Source organism: Dama dama, chromosome 19 (assembly GCF_033118175.1).
Source record: "Dama dama isolate Ldn47 chromosome 19, ASM3311817v1, whole genome shotgun sequence".
Lineage (NCBI taxonomy): Eukaryota > Metazoa > Chordata > Mammalia > Artiodactyla > Cervidae > Dama > Dama dama.
The window spans coordinates 74,108,598-74,129,593 of NC_083699.1; the positions used below are offsets into that span (position 1 = coordinate 74,108,598).

General features: G+C 51.4%; 2 protein-coding genes across 2 annotated transcripts; both read left to right on the top strand.

Annotated features, from left to right (window-relative positions):
- Positions 1 to 1,422: 1,422 nt before the first annotated feature.
- CSTB (cystatin B) lies at positions 1,423 to 4,888 on the top strand. The gene is made up of 3 exons (XM_061167486.1): positions 1,423 to 1,586; positions 4,010 to 4,111; positions 4,552 to 4,888. Exons 1-3 carry the CDS (start codon positions 1,521 to 1,523, stop codon positions 4,678 to 4,680), a joined length of 297 nt encoding a protein of 98 aa, XP_061023469.1. The 5' UTR covers positions 1,423 to 1,520; the 3' UTR covers positions 4,681 to 4,888.
- A 10,065-nt stretch (positions 4,889 to 14,953) lies between these two features.
- LOC133074006 (stefin-C-like) lies at positions 14,954 to 19,204 on the top strand. The gene is made up of 3 exons (XM_061167984.1): positions 14,954 to 15,084; positions 18,313 to 18,414; positions 18,893 to 19,204. The coding sequence occupies exons 1-3, from the start codon at positions 15,010 to 15,012 to the stop codon at positions 19,019 to 19,021; spliced, it is 306 nt and encodes a 101-aa protein (XP_061023967.1). The 5' UTR covers positions 14,954 to 15,009; the 3' UTR covers positions 19,022 to 19,204.
- The last annotated feature ends 1,792 nt before the right edge of the window (positions 19,205 to 20,996 follow it).

Consider the following 20,996-nt stretch of genomic DNA (forward strand, 5'->3'; position numbering starts at 1 on the left):
TATTTTAACAAACTCGATAAAGACTTAAAAAAAAAAACAAAAAAAACTGCTCACTCAGACCAAGGAGGGTGGACCTGAGGCTGTCTCCCCGTCCCTTGCTTTGCTGGTGTTAAAGTGCAGCTCTCTGAGCTTGGGCCTTTGCTGGGTGTCAGCTTCTCCTTCCCTACCACCCCAGGGCTCAACCTCACCTGACCTCCCATGCTTCCCTGAACTTACAGACCAGGCTCTGCCCTGGCACATCCCAGAAAGGCTCCTCTCCCCACACACCTGCTCACGGGCAGCTCCCACTGAGGCTCCACGCTGGGCCCCCAGGAGGCAGGACTGGCCTGCACCTGCAGAGTCAGCCCCCAGGGGTGGAAGAGGCCCAGCGCCCACTGAGGGGCAGCTGGACCTTTCTGATAGGCCAGTCCTGTCCAGACAGCTCCCAGCACAGCCCCACACTGCCCCCAAATGACAGGGATCCTTTCTTTCCTGGATATTGCTGCTGCTGCTGCTGCTAAGTCACTTCAGTCGTGTCCGACTCTGTGCGACCCCATAGACGGCAGCCCACCAAGCTCCCCTGTCCCTGGGATTCTCCTATTACACATACTCTAAATCGTAAGCGAAACGGCCAGAACTAAACCCTTTACTAACGCCCTCCGCGTGACCCCCACGCAGGCCTGAGGCCCTGGGAGTCATCGCCTCGCCGCCACTGGACTCCTTTGTGCCTCTTCTGACCGTCCACGTCAGCCCTTCACCCTGCCCTCGGGTCACACGCCCATGGTGGGCACAGCAGACCGGCACAGGTGGGGCGCTGAGCCAGGTCTGGGGATGAGGGGCGCCGGGCAGGGGCTTCTATTCCCCTCGGCCCTGGGCAGCTCTCAGGGCCAGCTCCCCGCTCCTCTGCGAACACAAACACTTCTCATTTCAAGACCCATCACTGTCATCGCAGACACCGGGTCAAAGTGTGGGCACCTGGAAGACAACACAGGAGAGAGGGTCTGGGGCCCCTGAGTGGCCCGGGAGGCCGGGAGGAGGCAGGCTGGACCATTTCCAGCCCGCGTTCTGCCCGGCTCGGGACGCGGAAACCTAGACAAGACCACCGCTCAGCGACCACGCCGGCGGGGTGGGGACCACCTTTCTACCCTGACCCTGCAGGCCGCGCCCCCGCCCACACCCTCTGGCTCAGCCGCCTGAGAGGACGACACCAAACCCCGGGAGGGGGGACAGCCCTACAGCACACGACCTTTGGTCCCGAGACGGTGCCCACCGGGGGTCCCGAGCTGCGGCCGTGCTCCTGCCCACCTCAGTCCGCACTGACCAGGACGGCCGGTGCTCTAGTCCCTTCTGGGACGCCCTGCACCCCATTTCCGGTCCCAGGTCCCCCCCACCCGCCGCGCGCTGTGGTTTCGCCCGCACGTCACCTGACCGCCGCGCCAGGTCTGGGCGCTGGACTCCGCTCGACCACTCCCGCGAGTGTCCGCTGCTTCTGTGTGACCGCCGCCTGGTGTCCGCACGCTCCCGCCCCGCCAGCCGCCAAGATGATGTGCGGAGCGCCTTCCGCCACGCAGCCGGCCACGGCCGAGACCCAGGCTATCGCCGACAAGGTTCGGGCTGCGTGGGGCGGATGGGGTCCTGGGGGCCGGGGGCGTCCGCGGGCATCCCCGCTGGGACGGAGGCGCTGCGCCCGAGCGCATCCCGCCCTGAGCCGGGCTGGACGCAGGTGGATGCATCTCTCTGCCTGCGAAGCTCTCTGGGTGCGGAGGTGTCCCCTGGATTAGGGGGCGCGAGGTGACAGGGAATAGCACTTAAAGAGCAAAGGATACGACAGGCGGGGTGAGGTCCCCATGAGTGAGTCTGGGGGGTCAGGGTCCCAGGCGTCCGAGACTCGGGCTGGACTGAGTGTAGCCCTTTTTGTGAGTTTGAAGTGGTCTCCAATAAAAAGTTTAGAAACAGGAAGTAGCTGAGTCGAGGAGGCAGAGCCCGGTTCAGATCCTAGTCAGCTGTCCAGCCCTGTTTCCAGAAAAACACTTAACCGGAGGATCAGGTTGGGGTGGGATGAGCTGGGCCTGTCCTGCCTGTCATTGCAAGTAGGGCCCAGGAGGCTCGAGTTCTGATAAGAAGAGACTGAAGACAAGCTTTTGTCCTTTAATCTTCCTTCATGGCTGCTGCCTCCTAAACCTCAGTCATGAGCTCAGCCCAGTTCTCTCTCCCGCGGTTGGGACCATCTGACTGCGGTAATGGAAGGGGCTGAGTCAGTCTCCTGAGACCTGTGGAAAGGAGGAATTTGCTGGGACTCCCAGAAGAGCCAGATAGGAGGAGATTCCTAGCTTTTCCCCTGTAGCCACTCAGAGAGCCCAGCCCTCCCCGCCTCTTCCTGGGACTCCAGGCCAGAGAATCCCTGCTGGTCACCTGAGCTTTGAATGAGTGTGAACGCCCTCAGGAGACGAGAGTTTCTGTCACTAGGGCCTGCACTTGGGGTCCATCCCTTGAGAGTGGACTGTCCTCACTGCCCCTGGGAACAAGGAGGCCGCCCGTGTGCTGGGTGGGCTGTTGAGGGGCAGGGGCACCATCCGGTGACCTTTTGTACTGAAGCTTTCATGAACAGGTGAGGAGAAGTGAGGCCAGAGACAGACCTGTACCCACCACATCCAGTCCTATCCTAGGGCCTTCCCTGGCTCTCTGCCCACCTGGTCACTCTGGTCTGGGAACTGCCAGCTTCCTAGTGACCCGGGGCCTTCTGAGCTTTCCTTGGCTCCAGTCCAGCCCACCTTTCTCCTGGTTGGAGCTGTGTTGGTGAGCTGCCATCCTGCAGGCCTCCGCCTCCCCTGCTCCACCACCTCCACCTGGGCTTCTCCCCAGTCCCCGCACAGAGTGGGGCTCTCCTGCCTCCACTCCTGAAACAGGTGATTCCATCCCAGACCCCCAGGAGGGTCTGCGGGTGTCACTCGCCCCTCCCTGGTCAGGTAAACTGTCTGAGGGTCAATTTCCTGCGCACCTAGTAGGAACAGGGGCTACATAGGTGAGTGTTCAGTCAAAGGTGGGCACTGGCCCAGGGGGACACACCCAGCTGATCGCCTGAGAGCCCTGGCAAACTCAGAGGGAGCAAGCAGCCAGATTCTCACCACCTGACCCTCACTCTGATCCTTCCCTCCACTTCATTCACAGGGAGCACCCCTCCCTGAAGGCCTTTGTCAAGTGACTCACTGGCAAGTATGATGGTGATCCCCTTGGCTCTCCAAGCAGCACACTCCTGGTCTTAACTGAACTCCTCCGACCCCCACAACAGGTTTGAGGATTCCAGAGCAGTCAGCAAGCTCCTGGCCAGTAGTCCAGACAGCAGCCTGAGCACTTGGAAACTAGCTTAGGTTTTCAAGTCAGACAAAACAACCTGCTCTCCCCTTCCTCCTTAAAAATTCTCAGTTCCCCAAAGGCCAAGACCCTGGAAAAGATGACTGATCTGAGAGTATGATTAACATCTGACACCAAAGATCAGAAACAGTCTCTGCCCAAAGGCCCTGTATCCTAGAAAGACCATCTAAAGATGCAATAAAGCATTTTTTTCCTACAAAAGTGCTTTATCTGCTGCATATTCTGTCATAGAAGAAATTGGGATTACATAAGAGAATTAAGGCACATCAATAAGATGGAAGATTAAATTTAACATTAAATTTTAACATTTTTAAATGTTTTAGTTTTCAGAGAGTAATTAAAAACTATATACTGTTTCAAATGAAGGTTTGAGTAAAAATGGTAAACAAGGTACGAGCTTATGTACACTGTTGTAACTATGAGAATATAAACTATCCATGTCTGGAAAAGAAAGGGCTAATGATACAGGCAAATGATATCATTGAAACCTCAGCAGAATTAAACAACTGTTTTCTGTACTTGAAATCAGGGCCAGCATTTTAATCTGTCTGCTCAGCTGTGAAGAACAGACGTGCTCTAGAAAGTGTGTAGAATGTGGGCATTAGAGTTCAGCTGTAACACCTGAGCTCACCTGTCTCTCCCTTCTCCCGTTCCCCAGGTGAAGTCCCAGCTGGAGGAGAAGGAGAACAAGAAGTTCCCAGTGTTCAAGGCTCTGGAGTTCAAAAGCCAGTTGGTTGCTGGGAAGAACTACTTCATCAAGGTGGGGTGTCCCCCTCAAAGTAAGGTCGAGCCTGAAGTGGGAGCTCACAGGTGCCCAGGGCAGGGGTGCTCAGCGCAGTCCTGTGGCAGCCCTCAGCTTCAGGGCTTTGGTGGCCATCTGAAATGAGCATGCGGGTGCAAGCATGTGTATGTGTGTTTGCACATGTGTGCTGCAGCTGCCTTGGAGAAGAGGACCTAGCCTCTTGGGTAACTGATGGCTCTGCTGGAGTGAGTGTGGATGAGGGGTGCTGGCTGGGCACCGAGGGCCTCCCCTGTACTTGAAGGAGGAAGTTGGGAATGTCCTCAGCCCAGTCTCTGGGGACATAAGGGGACGCAGCCTCCGGGCATCCAGGGCCTTCCTGCCCATCCAGCCAAATCCAGCGGATCAGGGGGACGTGGGATGAGAGGCCCCACCTGCCCCTCACTGGACTCTCCTTTCAGGTTCAAGTGGATGAGGATGACTTCATGCACATCCGAGTGTTTGAAAGCCTCCCGCATGAGAACAAGCCGGTGGCCTTGACCAGCTACCAGACCAACAAAGGCAGGCATGACGAGCTGACGTACTTCTAGGCTCGATTTTGCAGAGTCCGTCGCCCACGTGGGTCTCTCCTCTGCAGACCTGTCTGGGACCAGACGCGGTGCCCCTTGGGGTGGGGTGGTGTCTCTGCTGCCTGCTTTCACTGTGTTCGTTTTTTTCTCCCAATCCATGATGTTAATGAAATTTATTTCGAGGGCTTGTGTTATCTTTAAATAAATATGTGTTTTCTGTTTTCACAAATTGTCTCTGTTGCAGTTTGTTTCTTCATCTGAAGCTCCAGTCACAATAGAGAAGGGTCAGCAGGTGAGAGGTGTCTTGGGTGGAGCCCCCGCTGGGCCTCCTGCAGCCTGAGCCCCCTTCCCCGAGGAGCCGAGGAGGGGGAGAGGGTGGCCCAGGTGACAGTGGGCGGGTGGCACATCCAGGGTCCTGGGAGCCTCTGCTCTAACCACAGCTCCACACGCCGGCATGGTGACGCTGTGTTGTGGCTCCAGGTCTCAGAACCCCCCACCCCACCCAGTACAGTAAGAGGGGCTGAGAAAATCTGACCCTAGAGCATTAGTTCTGGATAGACTCAGATACATTCTAGATGGACTCAGATACGTTCACGCATTTCTGCTCCGGTAGAGACGCACAGATGTGTGCAGGGGGGCGGTGACCCGCAAGGCCCGCTGAGTGCCACGTCCTTCGAGCCCAGCTCCAACTACCCACTGACTGCCTGGGGTATGCGCTGGGTCTGTCTCAAGGCTTCCTGGTTTCCACAGCCGGTTACTATCTTTAGTGAGGTCAGTCCAGTGGTGTGTTTGCCATGTGTGTGTGTGTATGTGTTTGTTTGTGTGCAGTAGAACAGAAAAGTGCTCCCTGCCCTATAAGACAACACTGGGGACAGTTCTATGAGGCTCAGGGTCCAGGGAGACAGCCTGTTCCTGAGGATCGGAGTCTGTCACCTCCCTGGCTCCACTTTGTCTCTGGGGCAGGTAGTGGTTTGTGCCAGGCCTGTCACTGGAGGCTGGGAGGTGCAGGTCGTGAGGGTTGAATGCAGAGCAGCTGAGCACTCCTTGGGGAGCAAACAGGCCTGTGAGAGCAGGAGGAGACTGAGTCAGGAGCTGTGTGTGTCCTGCTCTCTCCTGAGCTCTAGGATAGAAAACTTGCATCTCGGGCTGTTGGTCTGGGGAATCAGAAGCCAGTGAGCCCGTTTGCATCGACTTGAAGAGCAGCTGTATTTCCACCTGGAACCATCCAGTGAAAGGTGGGGGATGGGGGATGCTATGTAGGTGCCTGGACAGGGCCGACAGCCCACATCTCATAGCAGGGAGCACCTCATAGCAGGGAACGTGGAGCACAGGGATGGAAGCATTTCTGATCACCAGGTTCAGACAGAGGGTCCCCCAGATGTGTGCTGGGGCTGACAAGGTTTTGAAACTAGGAGAGCTGGTTGCACACCATGGTGAATACACTAAACACCAGTGTGCATGCTGTCAAATGGTAGGCAGACTTCCCTGCCAGTCCACAGGTCAGACCCCACACTTCTACTGCAGAGGCCTTAGGTTTGATCCCTGGTCAGGGAACTAAGTCCTGTGTGTCACACAGGGCTGCCAAAACTAATTAGTTTAAAAAAAGAGGGAACTTACTTCAAAAAAATAAATAGAATAAAAAGGATAAATGAAACAGTAAAGTGTATGTTGTAAGAATTTAACCTCCATTAAAAATTGACTCAGATGCAGATAGGACACCAGAGGCAGTTTGGGACACGGTGGCAGAGGGTTTGGGGGCCTGCTGGGGGGAGCTCTTTCATTGCCCCCAGACCCAGTGTCCCCACCAGCTGTGGGCACTGACCCAGTGGACACCCCTGCTCTCTGGCCTTTGTGGTCATAAATTCGATGCTGGCTTGGAAGGCCTTTGCTGAGAGATCTGGAGGTACCCAAGCCTAGGAAAGTAGGCCAGGTGAAGACAGAGGGGGGATGGAGAGCTGTCTCTATGACCGAGGACCCCCACAGGGCAGGGAGAGGTGGGAGGGGCTCCCGCTGAGCCTGGGAGGGAGCGTGGCCCTGCTGACGTCTTGACTTAGGTCTCTGGCCTCCAGAACCGGGAGCAAGGATATTTCTGTTGCCTTACACCCCCAGTGTGTGGGGCTTTGTGCCAGCTGCTCCGGGAGACCCATCAGCAGTGGAGCTGGTGTGATGGGTAGGGGACATCTTCCCCTCACCCGACTCATCCTCTCTCATCAACCCTCAGGGGTTCTTCCTCTCCTGTGGGTTCCTCTGTTAAGTTGATGATTAATCTCTGTGTCTGAAACTTAATTCCTTTTGGTGTTCTGCACCTGTTCCTCCTCAGACTGAGGAGTATCATTGAAAATGGGAGTTGGGATGGAGCAGAACCTTGCAGCACAGCCCCACACCCGCCATCCAAGTAGGAAAGCAAGCAGTTAATGATCAGGTGGAGTCACAGACTCAGTGCCTGGTTCACATTCCTGAGTTCTATCACTGATGCCAGGTTGTTGTTCAGTTGTTCAATCCTGTCCGACTCTGCAACCCTGTGGACTGCTGTATGCCAGGCTTCCCTGCCCCTTACCATCTCCTGAAGTTTGCCCAAGTTCATGTCTATTACATGAGTGATAACCATCCAACCATCTCATCCTCTGATGCCCCCTTCTCCTTCTGCCCTCATTCTTTCCCAGCATCAGAGCCTTTTCCAGTGAGTCCACTGTTTGTAGCATGTGACCAAGTAGTAGAGCTTCAGTTTCAGCACCAGTCCTTCCAATGAGTATTCAGGGTTGATTTCCCTTAAGATTGCCTGGTTTTGATCTCTTCACTGTCCAAGGAAGTCTTCTACAGCGCCACAGTTTGAAGGCATCAATTCTATGGCTCTCTGCCTTCTTTATGGTCCAGTTCTCAAAACCATGTGTGATCACTGGGAAGGCCATAACCTTGGCCTATATGGACCATTGTTGGCAGAGTAATGTCTCTGCTTTTCAACACACTGTCTAGGTTTGTCATAGCTTTCCTACCAGGAAACAATCGTCTTCTGATTTCATGGCTGCCATCATTGTCCACATTTTGGAGCCCAAGAAGAGGACATCTGTCACTACTTCCACCTTTTGACCCTCTTATTTGCTATGAAGTGATGGGGCCAGATGCCATGATCTTAGTTTTCTTAATATTTTGTTTGAAGCTGGCTCTTTCACTCTCCTCCTTAACCCTCATCAAGACATTCTTTAGTTCCTCTTTGCTCTCTGCCATTAGAGTGGTATCATCCACATTTCTGAGGTTGTTGATGCTTCTCCCGCCCATCTGGATTTAGCTTGTAACTCATCCAGCTCAACATTTCTCATGATGGGCTCCATCTCTTCTTGATCACTTCAGTGTCTAAGTCTCTACTGTTTCTGTCCTTTATAATGTCCATCTTTGAGCAAAATGTTCCCTTGATATTTCCAGTTTTCCTGAAGAGATTTCTAGTCTTTCCTCTCCTGTTGTTTTGCTCTATTTACATGCAGTGTTCATTGAAAAAGACCTTCTTGTTTCTCCTGCTATTCTTTAGAGTTCTGCATTTCTCCCTTGATTTTTGCTTCTCTTCTTTCTTCAGCTATTTATAAAGCCTCTTCAGATCACCACTTTGCCTTCTTGCATTTTGTCAGGCGAGTGTAGTCTCCTTGGTTCTGTCTTGCCTCAACAAAAATTTGAAGCAACGGACATTAAAGCCCTCGTTGCATCACAGCTCTTGGATTGACCATGTTATAGCTCTTGGGTCTCAAACAGACCGTGTTATAGCTCTTAGACAGATGAGTGTTACAGCTCCGTGTTACAACTCAGTTTTATTTAGAAAATAGCAGGGAAATACATCCTCAAGGCGTGAGGGCATGCCGACCCAAAGACGCAAAGAGAGAGAGAGAGAGACAGAGAGTGTGCACTCGGAAAAAAGAGAGAGACCTGGCCCTTTGGCTCTCTTTTTATATGTTTTCTCCTCTCACGCCCCCTCCTACCCACTCCGCCAACCCCAGGCCTGCCCTATGTAAATTGGGTAGCCAGGAGTGCTGTTTGTTCTACCTGAGGTCCTCACTCCAGTCCTTGGACTTTCCTTTGACCTTCCTTTGTTCTATTTTCGCGGGCTTTTCCCTTCCTTGTCTTTTAGCCACCATCATTCTGGACTCCTGTTTCCTATTCAAACTACCTAACACATTTCTTTTTCTCTGGGAGGGTTTTGTTCGCTTCCTCCTGTACAATATTATGGACCTCTGTACATAGTTCTTCAGTCACCATCTTTACTAGATCTAATCCCTCGAATCCATTTGTCACCTCCACTGCATATTCATAGGGAGTTTGATTTAGTCATACCTGGCTGGCCTAGAGGTTTTCCCCACTTTCCCCTTATTCCCCACTCCCCACTTATTCCTGAGAGAGTAACAGGCAAGAAGCCCAGGGGTCTCCAAATGGAGGAAATAGGCTGCAAGTGTCAGACATTTTTTTCTCCTCTCTCTTAAGCAGCAGGAGGAAACAAACGAGTGTTATATTTTCTCCCCTTCTCTATACAAATTTAAAAAGAGATATTTCTTAAAGACTGTTGCCATAATGACACCTGGTTCCACCTGAACTTAACTTTTCTCAAATCTTGAGCTAACCAACACATTTTTCTTATGGAAATGTTTGTCTTAAGCTATGTTAATATACTATACATTGACCCTAGACTCTATCTTCAAGTCAGTTTTCCCTCAGAGCTCAGATTTAGTCTCAGAACTGACTTGACAAACCAGTATGTTATACTCAAATATTGTTCTCCTAATCTATGTAAATACAGCTATTTATATAGTAATCTGCCTTTCTTCAAGATTCAAGTCAATCGTTTAATGGCCCGAGATGACTCACTTGGTGCCAAGATTATCTCAAAATGCGTCTTGTGGGTGAGGGACCTGGTGCCATTCTCTGAGTTATGAGACATTCCTTTCTTTCATTAACAGACTGCTAGTAGTTATATAACATCCAGCTAAAGACTAGCAGGCAGGTACTCTTTCTGCCCCATTCTGATGTCTATATCAGAAGCTTTCTCTATCCCTTTTATACTTTAATAAAACTGTTACACTAAAGCTCTGAGCAATCAAGCCTCATCTCTGGCACCAGATTGAATTCTTCTCTTCCGGAGGCCAAGAATCCTGGCGTCTTTCGTGGTTCAGCAACAACCTTTCATTCCCCTTAGTATAAGCATGCATTTTGCTATGAGAAGCTGATGGTCTGAGCCACAGACAGTTTCAGGTCTTGTTTTTATTGACTGTGTATAGGTTCTCCATCTTCGGCTACGAAGTATGTAATCAACCTGATTTCAGTATTGACCACTTGGTGATGTCCATGTGAAAGTCATCTCTTGTGCTGTTGAAAAAGGGGATTTGCTATGATCATTACCTTCTCTTGGCAGAATTCAGTTAGCCTTTGCCCTGCCTCATTTTGTTCTCCAAGGTCAAACTTGCCTGTTTCTCCTGGTATCTCTTGACTTTCCACTTTTGCATTCCAGTCCCTAAAGATGAATAAAGTATCTCTTTTAGGTGTTAGTTCTAGGAGGTCTTCTAAGTCTTCACAGACCCCATCAACTTCAGCTTCTTTGGCATTGGTGGGTGGATTACTGTGATGTTGAATGGTTTGCCTTGGAAATGAACTGAGATGATTCTGTCAATGTTGGGGCTGCACTCAAGAACTGCATTTCAGACACTTTTGTTGACTATGAGGGCTACTCTGTTTCTTTTCTATGGGATTCTTGCCCACAGTAGCAGATGTAATGGTCATCTGAAATAAATTCACCCATTGCAGTCCATTTTAGCTCACCGATTCCTAAGATGTTGATGTTTATTCTTCCCATCTCCTGCTTGAACATGTCCAATTTACCTTGACTCGTAGTACTAACATTCCAGGTTCCTATGCAATACTGTTCTATGCAGAACCAGATTTTACTTTCATGACCACACAATCTGAAACTGAGTGTCATTTCTGCTCTGGCCCGGCCACTTCATTCTTTCTGGGGCTATTAATACTCCTCTTCTGCGCTTCCCCAGTAGCTGATGGGACACCTTGATCAGTTCTATGAAGACCTAGAAGACCTCCTAGAACTAACACATAAGACAGATGTTCTATTCATCTTTGGGGATTGGAATGCAAAAGTGGAAAGTCAAGAGATACCTGGGGTAACAGGTAACTTTGGCCTTGGAGAACAAAATGAGGCACAGCAAAGGCTAACTGAATGCTGCCAAGAGAAAGAAATAAGACCTGGGGGACTCGTGTTTCGGTCTCATATCTGTTCATCTTTTTGTATAGTTCATGAGGTTCTCATGGCAGATTTGTTAGGATGCTTTGTCATTCTCTCCTCCAGTGGCAACTAACCAAGCAGTCAGTGTTCAGATGGAGCCACACACTCAGTGCCTGGTGCACATTCCTGAGTTGTTCCCAGATGCCATAACTACCCCCTGAAGTGAAAAAATGCAAATAGTGTGAGGCCAGGCTGTAGCCATGACATCAGCTGTTCCAGCTTGGGCAGTACTGAGTCCAAGGTTAGCACAATTCCAAGAGCTGGCCTCAAGAGATGGGACTAACACTCTTGCCCATCACAATGTATATTTCTGTGGGCATCAAAGTAAGTGTATCTTGTTGTGCCTGGACTTGTGAGCAGACCACTCAATTGTCAGCAAAGGGTGCTACAGACCCGAGTCAACATCGTCTCTGAATATACAGCGCCATGTGTCAGCATGAAGAAGTTTCACAGAAGGAGATTCCATCCCGATTCAGTTCGGTTCAGATCAGTTCAGTCACTCAGTCATGTCTGACTCTTTGCAACCCCATGGACTGTAGGACACCAGGCATCACTGTCCATCACCAACCCCCAGAGTTTGCTGAAACTCATGTCCATCGAGTCGGTGATGCCATCCAACCATCTCATCCTCTGTCATCCCCTTCTCCTCCTGCTGTCCATCTTTCCCAGTATCAGGGTCTTTTCCAGTGAGTCAGTACTTCGCATCAGGTGGCCAAAGGATTGGAGTATCAGCTTCAGCATTAGACTTTCCAATGTATATTCAGAACTGATATCCTTTAGGATTGACTGGTTTGATCTCCTTGCAGTCCAAGGGACTCTCAAGAGTCTTCTTCAACACCACAGTTCAAAAGCATCAATTCTTTGGTGCTATTCTTTCTTTAAGGTCCAACTCTCTCATCCATATATGACTGCTAGAAAAACCATAGCTTTGACTAGGTGGACCTTTATTGGCAAAGTAATGTCTATGCTCTTTAATATGCTGTCTGGGTTGGTCATAGCTTTTCTTCCAAGAGAAGAAGATTTAATTTAATTTCGTTTAATTTCATGGCTGCCATCACCATCTGCAGTGATCTTGGAGCCCAAGGAAAGAAAGTCTCTCACTGTTTCCATTGTTTCCCCATCTATTTGGCATGAAGTGATGGAACTGGATGTCATGATCTTTGTTTTCTGAATGCTGACTTTTAAGGCAGCTTTTTCACTCTCCTCTTTGATTTTCATCAAGAGGCTCTTTAGTTCCTCTTCATTTTCTGCCATAAGGGTGGTACCATTATCATATCTGAGGTTATTGATATTTCTCCCAGCAATCTTGATTCTAGCTTGTGCTTCATCCAGCCCAGCATTTCTCATGATGTACTCTGCATAGAAGTTAAATCAGCAGGGTGACAATATACAGCCTTGATGTAGTCCTTTCCCAATTTGGAACCAGTCTATTGTTCCATGTCTGGTTTAAGCTCTTGCTTCTTGACCTGCATACAGATTTCCCAGGAGGCAGGTAAGGTGGTGTGGTTTTTCCATCTCTGGAGGAATTTTCCAGTGTGTTCACTTTGAGATTTAGTGCAGTCAATGAAGCAGAAGTAGATGTTTTTCTGGAATTCTCTTGCTTTTTCAATGATCCAATGGGTGTTGACAATTTGATCTCTGGTTCTTCTGCCTTTTCTAAATCCAGCATGAACATCTGGAAGTTCTCAGTTCATGTGTTGCTGAAGCCTGGCTTGGAGAATTTTGAGCATTACTTTGCTAGCATGTGAGATGAGTGCATCTCTGCAGTAGTTTGATCATTTTTTGGCTTTGCCTTTCTTTGGGATTAGAATGAAACCTGTCCTTTTCCAATTCTGTGGCCACTGCTGAGTTGTCCAAATTTGCTGGCATATTGAGTGCAGCACTTTCACAGCATCATCTTTTAAGATTTGAAATATATCATGGAATTCCATCACGTCCACTCGCTTTATTTGTAGTGATGCTTCCTGAGGCCCACTTGACTTCACACTCTAGGATGTCTGGCTCTAGGTGATCACATCATTGTGGTTATCTGGGTCATTGGGATCTTTTATGTCTAGTTATTCTGTGGTATTCTTGCCACCTCTTCTTAATATCTTCTGCTTCTGTATGGTCCATACTATTTCTGTCCTTTATTGGGCCCATCTTTGCATGAAACGTTCCCTTGGTATCTCTGATTTTCTTGAAGAGATCTCTAGTCTTCCTCATTCTCTTGTTTTCCTCTATTTCTTTGCTCTGGTCACTTAGGAACACTTTCTTATCTGTCCTTGCTATTCTTTGGAACTCTGCATTCAGATGGATATATCTTTCTTTTCTCCTTTGTCGTTCACATCTCTTCTTTTCTCAGCTATTTGTAAGGCCTCCTCAGACAACCATTTGCCTTTTTGCATTTCTTCTTCTTGGGGATGGTGTTGATCACAGCATCCTGTACAATGTTACAAACCTCATCCCTAGTTCTTCAGGAACTTTGTCTATCAGATCTAATCCCTTGAATCTATTTGTCTCTTCTACTGTATAATTATAAGGGATTTGATTTAGGTCATACCAGAATGGTCTAGTGGTTGTGCCTCCTTTTTTCAATTAAAGTCCTAATTTTGCAATAAGGAGTTCATGATGTGAGTCACAGTCAGCTCCCAGAATTGTTTTTGCTGACTCTATAGGGATTCACATCTTTGGCTGCAAAGACGATAATCAATCTGATTTCCACTCTGATTACACAAGAATTATCTCGAGTCTGAGCTATCTCAGGGTGGGAGGAGGGAACAGGATATTTAGGGAACCACTGCCTGGAACCTCCACACCCCCCTCCGCCCCAGGAAAAGCACAATAACAAGGCGCAGCCTGAGTTGTCTCAAAATAGGAGTGCCCTGTAAGCTGTGCGTTACTGAGAGGCTGCCGCCGAATCTAACTGGAGACTTCTGGGGGGCCAGAAGGAGGCGGTGAGGCCAGGCTGTGCCGGGTCCTGCCGACCTCCCAGAAACACTCCCGCTGGAAAGCATCTTGCCTGAGAGATGTGTGCGCCACCAGGAAGTGCCTCAGACCACACCTGGGCACGAGAAAGATGACTGACCGAAGACGACCTGGAAAGCTAACCCCCCCAATATGCAACCCGGGACTGGGCTGACCACAGGGCCGAGCACTTCTCCTGGGTTCCCCTGACTCTGCCGCCCGCCTCCCAGGCGCCCCTTCCCCACCAAGGCCTCAGCCTTGTCTCTCACTCCGTGTGTCTGCTCAGATAATTGGTTTCCCAGTGTTCCCCAAGAGCCCAGGCCTGGACCCTAGAAGGGTGCCCCCGCCCAAGGCTGGGTAATAAATAGTTGAACCTACTCTAAATCCTATCCCACACACATCAGAACCAAGCCCTAGTAAGTAACACCATCCACCTGACCCCCATGCCATCTGAGGCCCTGGAGTCATCGCCTCCCTGCCCCTGGACCCCTCTGTGACTCTCCCTCCTCCCACGTCAGCCCTGCCTGTGTCACCGGTCACACGTCCATGATGTGCATAGAAGCCCTCAGGACAGGCCAGAACGGGTAGGGCTCTGATGCTGGCTGGGGGATGAGGGGCTCCAGGCGGGCACAGGCAGGTCCCACTGAGGCCCAGGCGGCCCCTGCCCCTCTCCTCCAGGTTCTGAGCTGGTGGGGGCTTCCCTTCTCTCCGCCCTTGGCAACTCTCAGGTCCTGCTGCTCCCGTGTCTCCTGACCTCTATGGAACACCAAGGTTTGGTGACCCCCTCATCCTCCCATCTGAATGGGCCCCTCTCTATCTGGAGATTCTGTCGGTGCTACCTCCCACTGCCACCCCCATCCTGCAGGGAGCTCCCATGCCTGCCTGTGACTCTGCCACCCACAGGAAGATGCCGATGTCCTGCCCCCCGCCCCCATCCCGTGTCAGAGCATGTTCCTGAATGGGACCAGGACTTCCCCTCCCTGTTCCCTGTCCATCAACCCAGGCACCTCTCCTGGCTCCGCCCATGCATCACAGGACCATCCCTCCAAGAGAGGGAGTTTCCCATTAGCTCGCCAGTCCTGAGAGTGTCAGCAGCTCCTACAGGTCATCCACCCAGCCTGCCGACTGCCAAGATGTTGGGGCCAAAGGTTGGTGGATTCTCAGAGACTCAGGCTGCCACAGCCAAGACCCAGGCCATCGCTGATCAGGTAGGGCTGCTGCGGGCAGATGGGGTCCTGGGACCACGGTGGTCAGCTGTCATCACCTCTGGGACAGAGGCACTGCACCCTAGCACATCCCATTCTCTCTTGAGAAGAGAGAGGGGCAGAGGAGTCAGAGGGGGATGCAAGGTGACATTTGGGGAAAAGCACATGGAGAAAAAAGGACACAGCAGGGGTGAGGTCGTCACGAGTGAGTCAGGGGCCCAGGCCTCCTAGACTCAGTCTGTTATTTTAGCCTCTCGTGTAGGTTTGAGATGCTCTCCAGTGACACGTTTAGAGACTGAAAGTTGCTGGGTCAAGTAGGCAGAGTCTGGATCAGACCCTGGGCAGCGGTCCAGCCCCTTTTCTAGGAAAACTCTTGCGCCCGAGGGTCATGTGGGGTTGGGGTCTGTCCCCCTGTCCTCATAAGGGAGAGAAGTTCAGGGCCTGGGGTGGGGTATTCGAGTTCTGATGAGAAGAGGTAACTTGAGACAGACGTCTGGGTCCCTTATCTTTCCCGCCCACCTCTGCCCTGCTCCCCGCTCCACTGCTGCCTCCTACATCCCAGGGCATGCCCTCTGCTGGGTCCTCTTCCTACCAGGGCATGTGCTCTGCCAAGTCCTCAATCCGACCAGGGCATGCACTCTGCTGCGTCCTCGATCCTACCACTGGGACCATCTGATATCAGTCATGGAAGGGCTGAGTCAGTCTTGGGAGACCTTAGACACTGAAGGATCTGGGGGACAGCCAGTGAGAGCCAGGCAGAGGGGTGTTCCCTGTTCTCCCCCTCCACGGCCACTCAGCCCAGCCCTCCCCACCTCTTCCTGGCTCTCCAGGTCTCAGAATCCCCGCTGGCCACATGAGCCGTGCAAGAGGGTGAGCCCCCTCGAGAGACAAGGGTTTCTGTCTCCAGGGGCTGCACTTGGGGTCCATCCCGTGAGAGTCACATGTCAGGGTACCGTCCTCACTGCCCCTGGGAGCTAGGTGGCCACCTGTGTGCTGGGCGGGCTCTGTGAGGGGCAGGGGCACCATCTGGCGGCCTTTTGTACTGAATCGTTCGTGAACAGATAAGGAGAAATGAGGCCAGAGATGGACCTGTACCTACCGCATCCAGCCAGGCTTGCACAGGACAGGGCTCTCCTGCTTCCACTCCTGAGACAGACAGAGAGGATGATTCCATCCCAGGCCCCCAGAAGGGTCTGTGGGTGTCACTCACCCCCGGGTTGGATAAACGGTCAGAGGGTCAGTTCCCTACAGCTCCGTGAAGAAGGGCTGCACGGGTGAGTGTTGAGACAAGGGTGGGCCCTGGCCCAGGGGGACACACCCACACTGACCACCCTGAGAGCCGTGGCAGCCTCCTGGAAGAGCAGGTGGCCCACCTTCTCACTACCTGACCCTCCCTGCCCCTGTCCTTTCTCCCACCTAATCACCAGAGTGCCGCTCCCTGCAGGCCCTTGCCAGGTGACTCACTGGCATGCATAATGGTGATGCCCTTGGCTCCCCAACCAGCAGGCGCTTGGGGTTCAGAACTCCTCTGACCCTCAGAACTGGTCTGGGGACTTCAGCACAGTGAGCTCCTGTGGCTGCTGAGCACTCAGAAACCAGATTAGATCTTAAAGTCAAGACAAAGCAACCTGCTCTTCCTTCCTCCATAACAAGCTCAGTTCCCCAAAGGCCAAGACCCTAGAAAACCTGACTGATCCAAGAGTATTATTACCATCTGACACCAAAGACCAGAAACAGCCTCTGCCAAAAGGCCCTGCATCCTAGGGAGACCACCTAAGAAGGCAGCAAAGGACCACCCTGGTGACCCAGGGGAGAAGAATCCACATGCAGGGGACCTGGGATCCATCCCTGGTCCGGGAAGATACCACATAGCGCTGAGCAAGTAAGCCCAAGTGCGCAACTCTCGGGCTCGAGCCTAGACCCAGGGAGCCGAGACTCCTGAAGCCCCCGTGCCTGCAGCCTCTGCTCTCAACAGAAGCCCCCACTCTTTGAACCTGGAGAAAGCTGGCATGCAGCATCCAAGACCCAAGGCAGCCAAAAAAAAACAATAAGTAAGTAAAAGTTAACAACGGAAAACCCAGAGCTATGGCACGTTTAAAAAATAAAAACTAAAAATAAATAAAAGTTTAAAAGTAGAAAAGCATTTTTTAAACTAGAATAGTGCCTTATCTGTCGCAGAAGAAACTGAGATTCTTAAGAGAACCCTGGAAAAGGAAATGACAACCCATTCCAGTATTCTTGCCTGGAGAATTTCATGAACAGAGGAGCCAGGCAGGCTACCATTCATGGGGTCGCAAAGAGTCGGACACCACTGAGCAACTAACAATTTCACTTTCACTTTTTTCCCCAAGAGAATTAATGCACCTCTATAAGATCAAACCAGTCAATCCTAAAGGAAATCAACCCTGAATATTCACTGGAAGGACTGATGGTGAAGCTGAAGCGCCAGTCCTTTGGTCACCTGCTGGGAAGAAGTGACTCAGCAGAAAAGACCCTGACTGGGAAAAATCTAGGGCAAGAGGAGAAGGCATCAGCAGATGAGATAGTTAGATTGCATCACCCACTCAATGGAGAAGAATCTGAGTAAACTCTGGGAGACTGGAGGACAGAGGAGCCTGGCATGCCACAGTCCATGACGTCACAAAGAGTCAGACATGACTCAGCAGCTGAAGATTAACAACAGAAGACGGAAGACTGAATTTTTAATAAATATTTATTTATTTTGGCTGTGCCACTTAGTTACTTGAGGCATGTGGACCTTCCTTGTAGCATGTAGGATATAGTTCACTGACCAGGAATAGAACCCGGGCCCCTTGCATTGTCGTCATTGAGTCTTAGCCACTAGACCACTGACGAAGTCCCTGGAAAATTATATTTAACGTTCAATTTAGTTTTACTCTTTAAAATATTTCAATTTTCACTTTTAAAAGAGTAACTAAAAAATGGTATGTACTCTTTCAACAGAACTAAGTAAAAAGGAAAACAGGGTGTGAACTTATACACATGGTCTTGATGATGAAAATGTAAAATTCCCACCCTTGAAAAAGGAAAGAGAAATGATACAAAGAACATTTTTCTGTCCTTTCTCATCAGAGTCAACAGTTGAGTGTGTCTACTCAGCTGTGAAGAACAGACGTGCTCTAGAAAGAGTGTAGAATGTGGGCACTAGAGTTGAGCTGTAACATCTAATACAGGTGAGCTCACCTGTCTCTCCGTTCTCCCCTTCCCCAGGTGAAGTCCCAGCTGGAGGAGAAGGTGGACAAGAAGTTCCCAATGTTCAAGGCTGTGGAATTCAGGAGCCAGGTGGTCGCCGGGATGAACTACTTGATCAAGGTGGGGTGTCAGCCTCTTGGGAGAGTCTGGCTGAAGTGGGAGCTCACAGGTTCCCAGGGCAGGGGTGCTCAGCAGGGTTCTGTGGCAGCCGTCAGCTTCAGGGGTTTGGTCGCTGTCTAAAATGAGCATGTGTGTGCAAGCATGTGTGTGTGTGTGCACGTATGTGCACGCGTGCATGTGTGTGTGCATGTGTGTGCACGTGTGTGCTGCGGCCTCCTTGGAGAAGAGGACCTAGCCTCTCGGGTGACTGAGGGCTCTGATGGAGTGAGTGTGGATGAGGAGTGCTGGCTTGGCACCGAGGGCATCCCTTGCACTTGAAGGAGGAAGGTGGCAATGTCCTCAAGTCCAGTCTCTGGGGACATGAAAGGACACAGCCTCCGGGCATCCAGGGCCTTCCTGCCCATCCAGCCAAATCCAGCGGATCAGGGGGACGTGGGATGAGAGGCCCCACCTGCCCCTCACTGGACTCTCCTTTCAGGTTCAAGTGGACGAGGATGACTTCGTGCACATCCGAGTGTTTGAAAGCCTCCCGCACGAGAGCAAGCCCGTGGCCTTGACCAGCTACCAGACCAACAAAGGCAGGCACGACGAGCTGGCGGACTTCTAGGCTCGATTTTGCAGAGTCCGTCGCCCACGTGGGTCTCTCCTCTGCAGACCTGTCTGGGACCAGACGCGGTGCCCCTTGGGGTGGGGTGGTGTCTCTGTTCTCTGCTTTCGCTATGTTCATTTTTTTCTCCCAATCCATGATTTTAACTAAATTTCTTTCAAGGAGGGCTTGTGTTATCTTTAAATAAATATGTGTTTTCTGTTTTCACAAATTGTCTCTGTTGGGGTTTGTTTCTTCATCTGAAGCTCCAATCACAGTAGAGAAGGGTCAGCAGGTGAGAGGTGTCCTGGGCGGAGCCCCCGCTGGGCCTCCTGCAGCCTGAGCCCCCTTCCCTGAGGAGCCAAGGAGGGGGAGAGGGTGGCCCAGGTGACGGTGGGCGGGTGGCACACCCAGGGTCCCGGGAGCCTCTGCTCTAACCACAGCTCCACACGCCGGCATGGTGACACTGTGTTGTGGCTCCAGGTCTCAGACCCCCCATCCCACCCTGTACAGTAAGAGGGGCTGAGAAAATCCGACCCTAGAGCATTAGTTCTGGATGGACTCAGATACATTCTAGATGGACTCAGATACATTCACGCATTTCTGCTTGGGTAGAGATGCACAGATGTGTGCAGGGGGGCGGTGACCCGCAGGGCCCGCTGAGTGCCACGTCCTTCGAGCCCAGCTCCAACTACCCACTGACTGCCTGGGGTATGCGCTGGGTCTGTCTCAAGGCTTCCTGGTTTCCGCAGCCGGTTACTATCTTTAGTGAGGTCAGTCCAGTGGTGTGTTTGCTGTGTGTGTGTGTTTGTGTGTGTTTGTGTGCAGTAGAATAGAAAAGTGCTCCCTGCACTGTAAGACAACACTGGGGACAGTGCTATGAGGCTCAGGGTCCAGGGAGACAGCTTGCTCCTGAGGGTCGGAGTCTGTCACCTCCCTGGCTCCACTTTGTCTCTGGGGCAAGTAGTGGTTTGTGCCAGGCCTGTCACTGGAGGCTGGGAGGTGCAGGTCGTGAGGGTTGAATGCAGAGCAGCTGAGCACTCCTTGGGGAGCAAACAGGCCTGTGAGAGCAGGAGGAGACTGAGTCAGGAGCTGTGTGTGTCCTGCTTTCTCCTGAGCTCTAGGATAGAAAACCTGCATCTCGGGCTGTTGGTCTGGGGAATCAGAAGCCAGCGAGCCCGTTTGCATCGACTTGAAGAGCAGCTGTATTTCCACCTGGAACCATCCAGTGAAAGGCAGGGGATGGGGGATGCTATGTAGGTGCCTGGACAGGGCCGATAGCCCACATCTCACAGCAGGGAGCATCTCATAGCTGGGAGCACGGAGCACAGGGATGGATGCAGGTGTGACCACCAGGTTCAGACAGAGGGTCCCCCAGATGTGTCCTGGGGGTGACAAGGTTTTGACACCAGAAGAGCTGGTGGTTGCAAACCATTGTGATTGCACTAAACAATGAAGTGTACACTGTCAAATGGTGAACAGACTTCCGTGCCAGCCCACAGGTTCAGACCCCACACTTCTACTGCAGGGACCACAGGTTTGACCCCTGCTTGGGGAACTAAGTTCCCACATGTCACACAGGGCTGCCAAAACTAAGTCAATTAAATTATTTTAAAAGGAGGGAACCTACTTTAAAAAATAAATAAAATAAAAAGAATAAACACAGTGGTAAAGTATATGTTGTGTGAGACTAAATACAGTGGTAAGGTGTATGTTGTGTGAATCACACTTCGGTAAGAAATTGACTAAAATGCCAACAGGACACCAGAGGCAGTCTGGGGAAGGGTGGTAGAGGGTTTCAGGGCCTTCTGGGGGGTGCTCTCTTATTGCCCCCAGACCCAGTGTCCCCACCAGCCATGGGTACTGACCTAGTGGACACCCCTGCTCTCTGGTCCCAGCACCTGCTTCAGGGACCCCCAGGGGTACCTGGGCCCTACCTGCTCCAAGGCTATCCTCTCCAGCCAGTCTCTCACTCAGCCCCAGCCCTTAAAGGTCC

Coding starts and splice junctions, on each gene's coding strand:
- CSTB (XM_061167486.1), top strand. CDS start 1,521: ATGATGTGCGGAGCGCCTTCCGCCACGCAGCCGGCCACGGCCGAGACC. Junction 1,587..4,009: donor CCCAGGCTATCGCCGACAAG/GTTCGGGCTGCG, acceptor CCCGTTCCCCAG/GTGAAGTCCCAGCTGGAGGA. Junction 4,112..4,551: donor GGAAGAACTACTTCATCAAG/GTGGGGTGTCCC, acceptor CTCTCCTTTCAG/GTTCAAGTGGATGAGGATGA.
- LOC133074006 (XM_061167984.1), top strand. CDS start 15,010: ATGTTGGGGCCAAAGGTTGGTGGATTCTCAGAGACTCAGGCTGCCACA. Junction 15,085..18,312: donor CCCAGGCCATCGCTGATCAG/GTAGGGCTGCTG, acceptor CCCCTTCCCCAG/GTGAAGTCCCAGCTGGAGGA. Junction 18,415..18,892: donor GGATGAACTACTTGATCAAG/GTGGGGTGTCAG, acceptor CTCTCCTTTCAG/GTTCAAGTGGACGAGGATGA.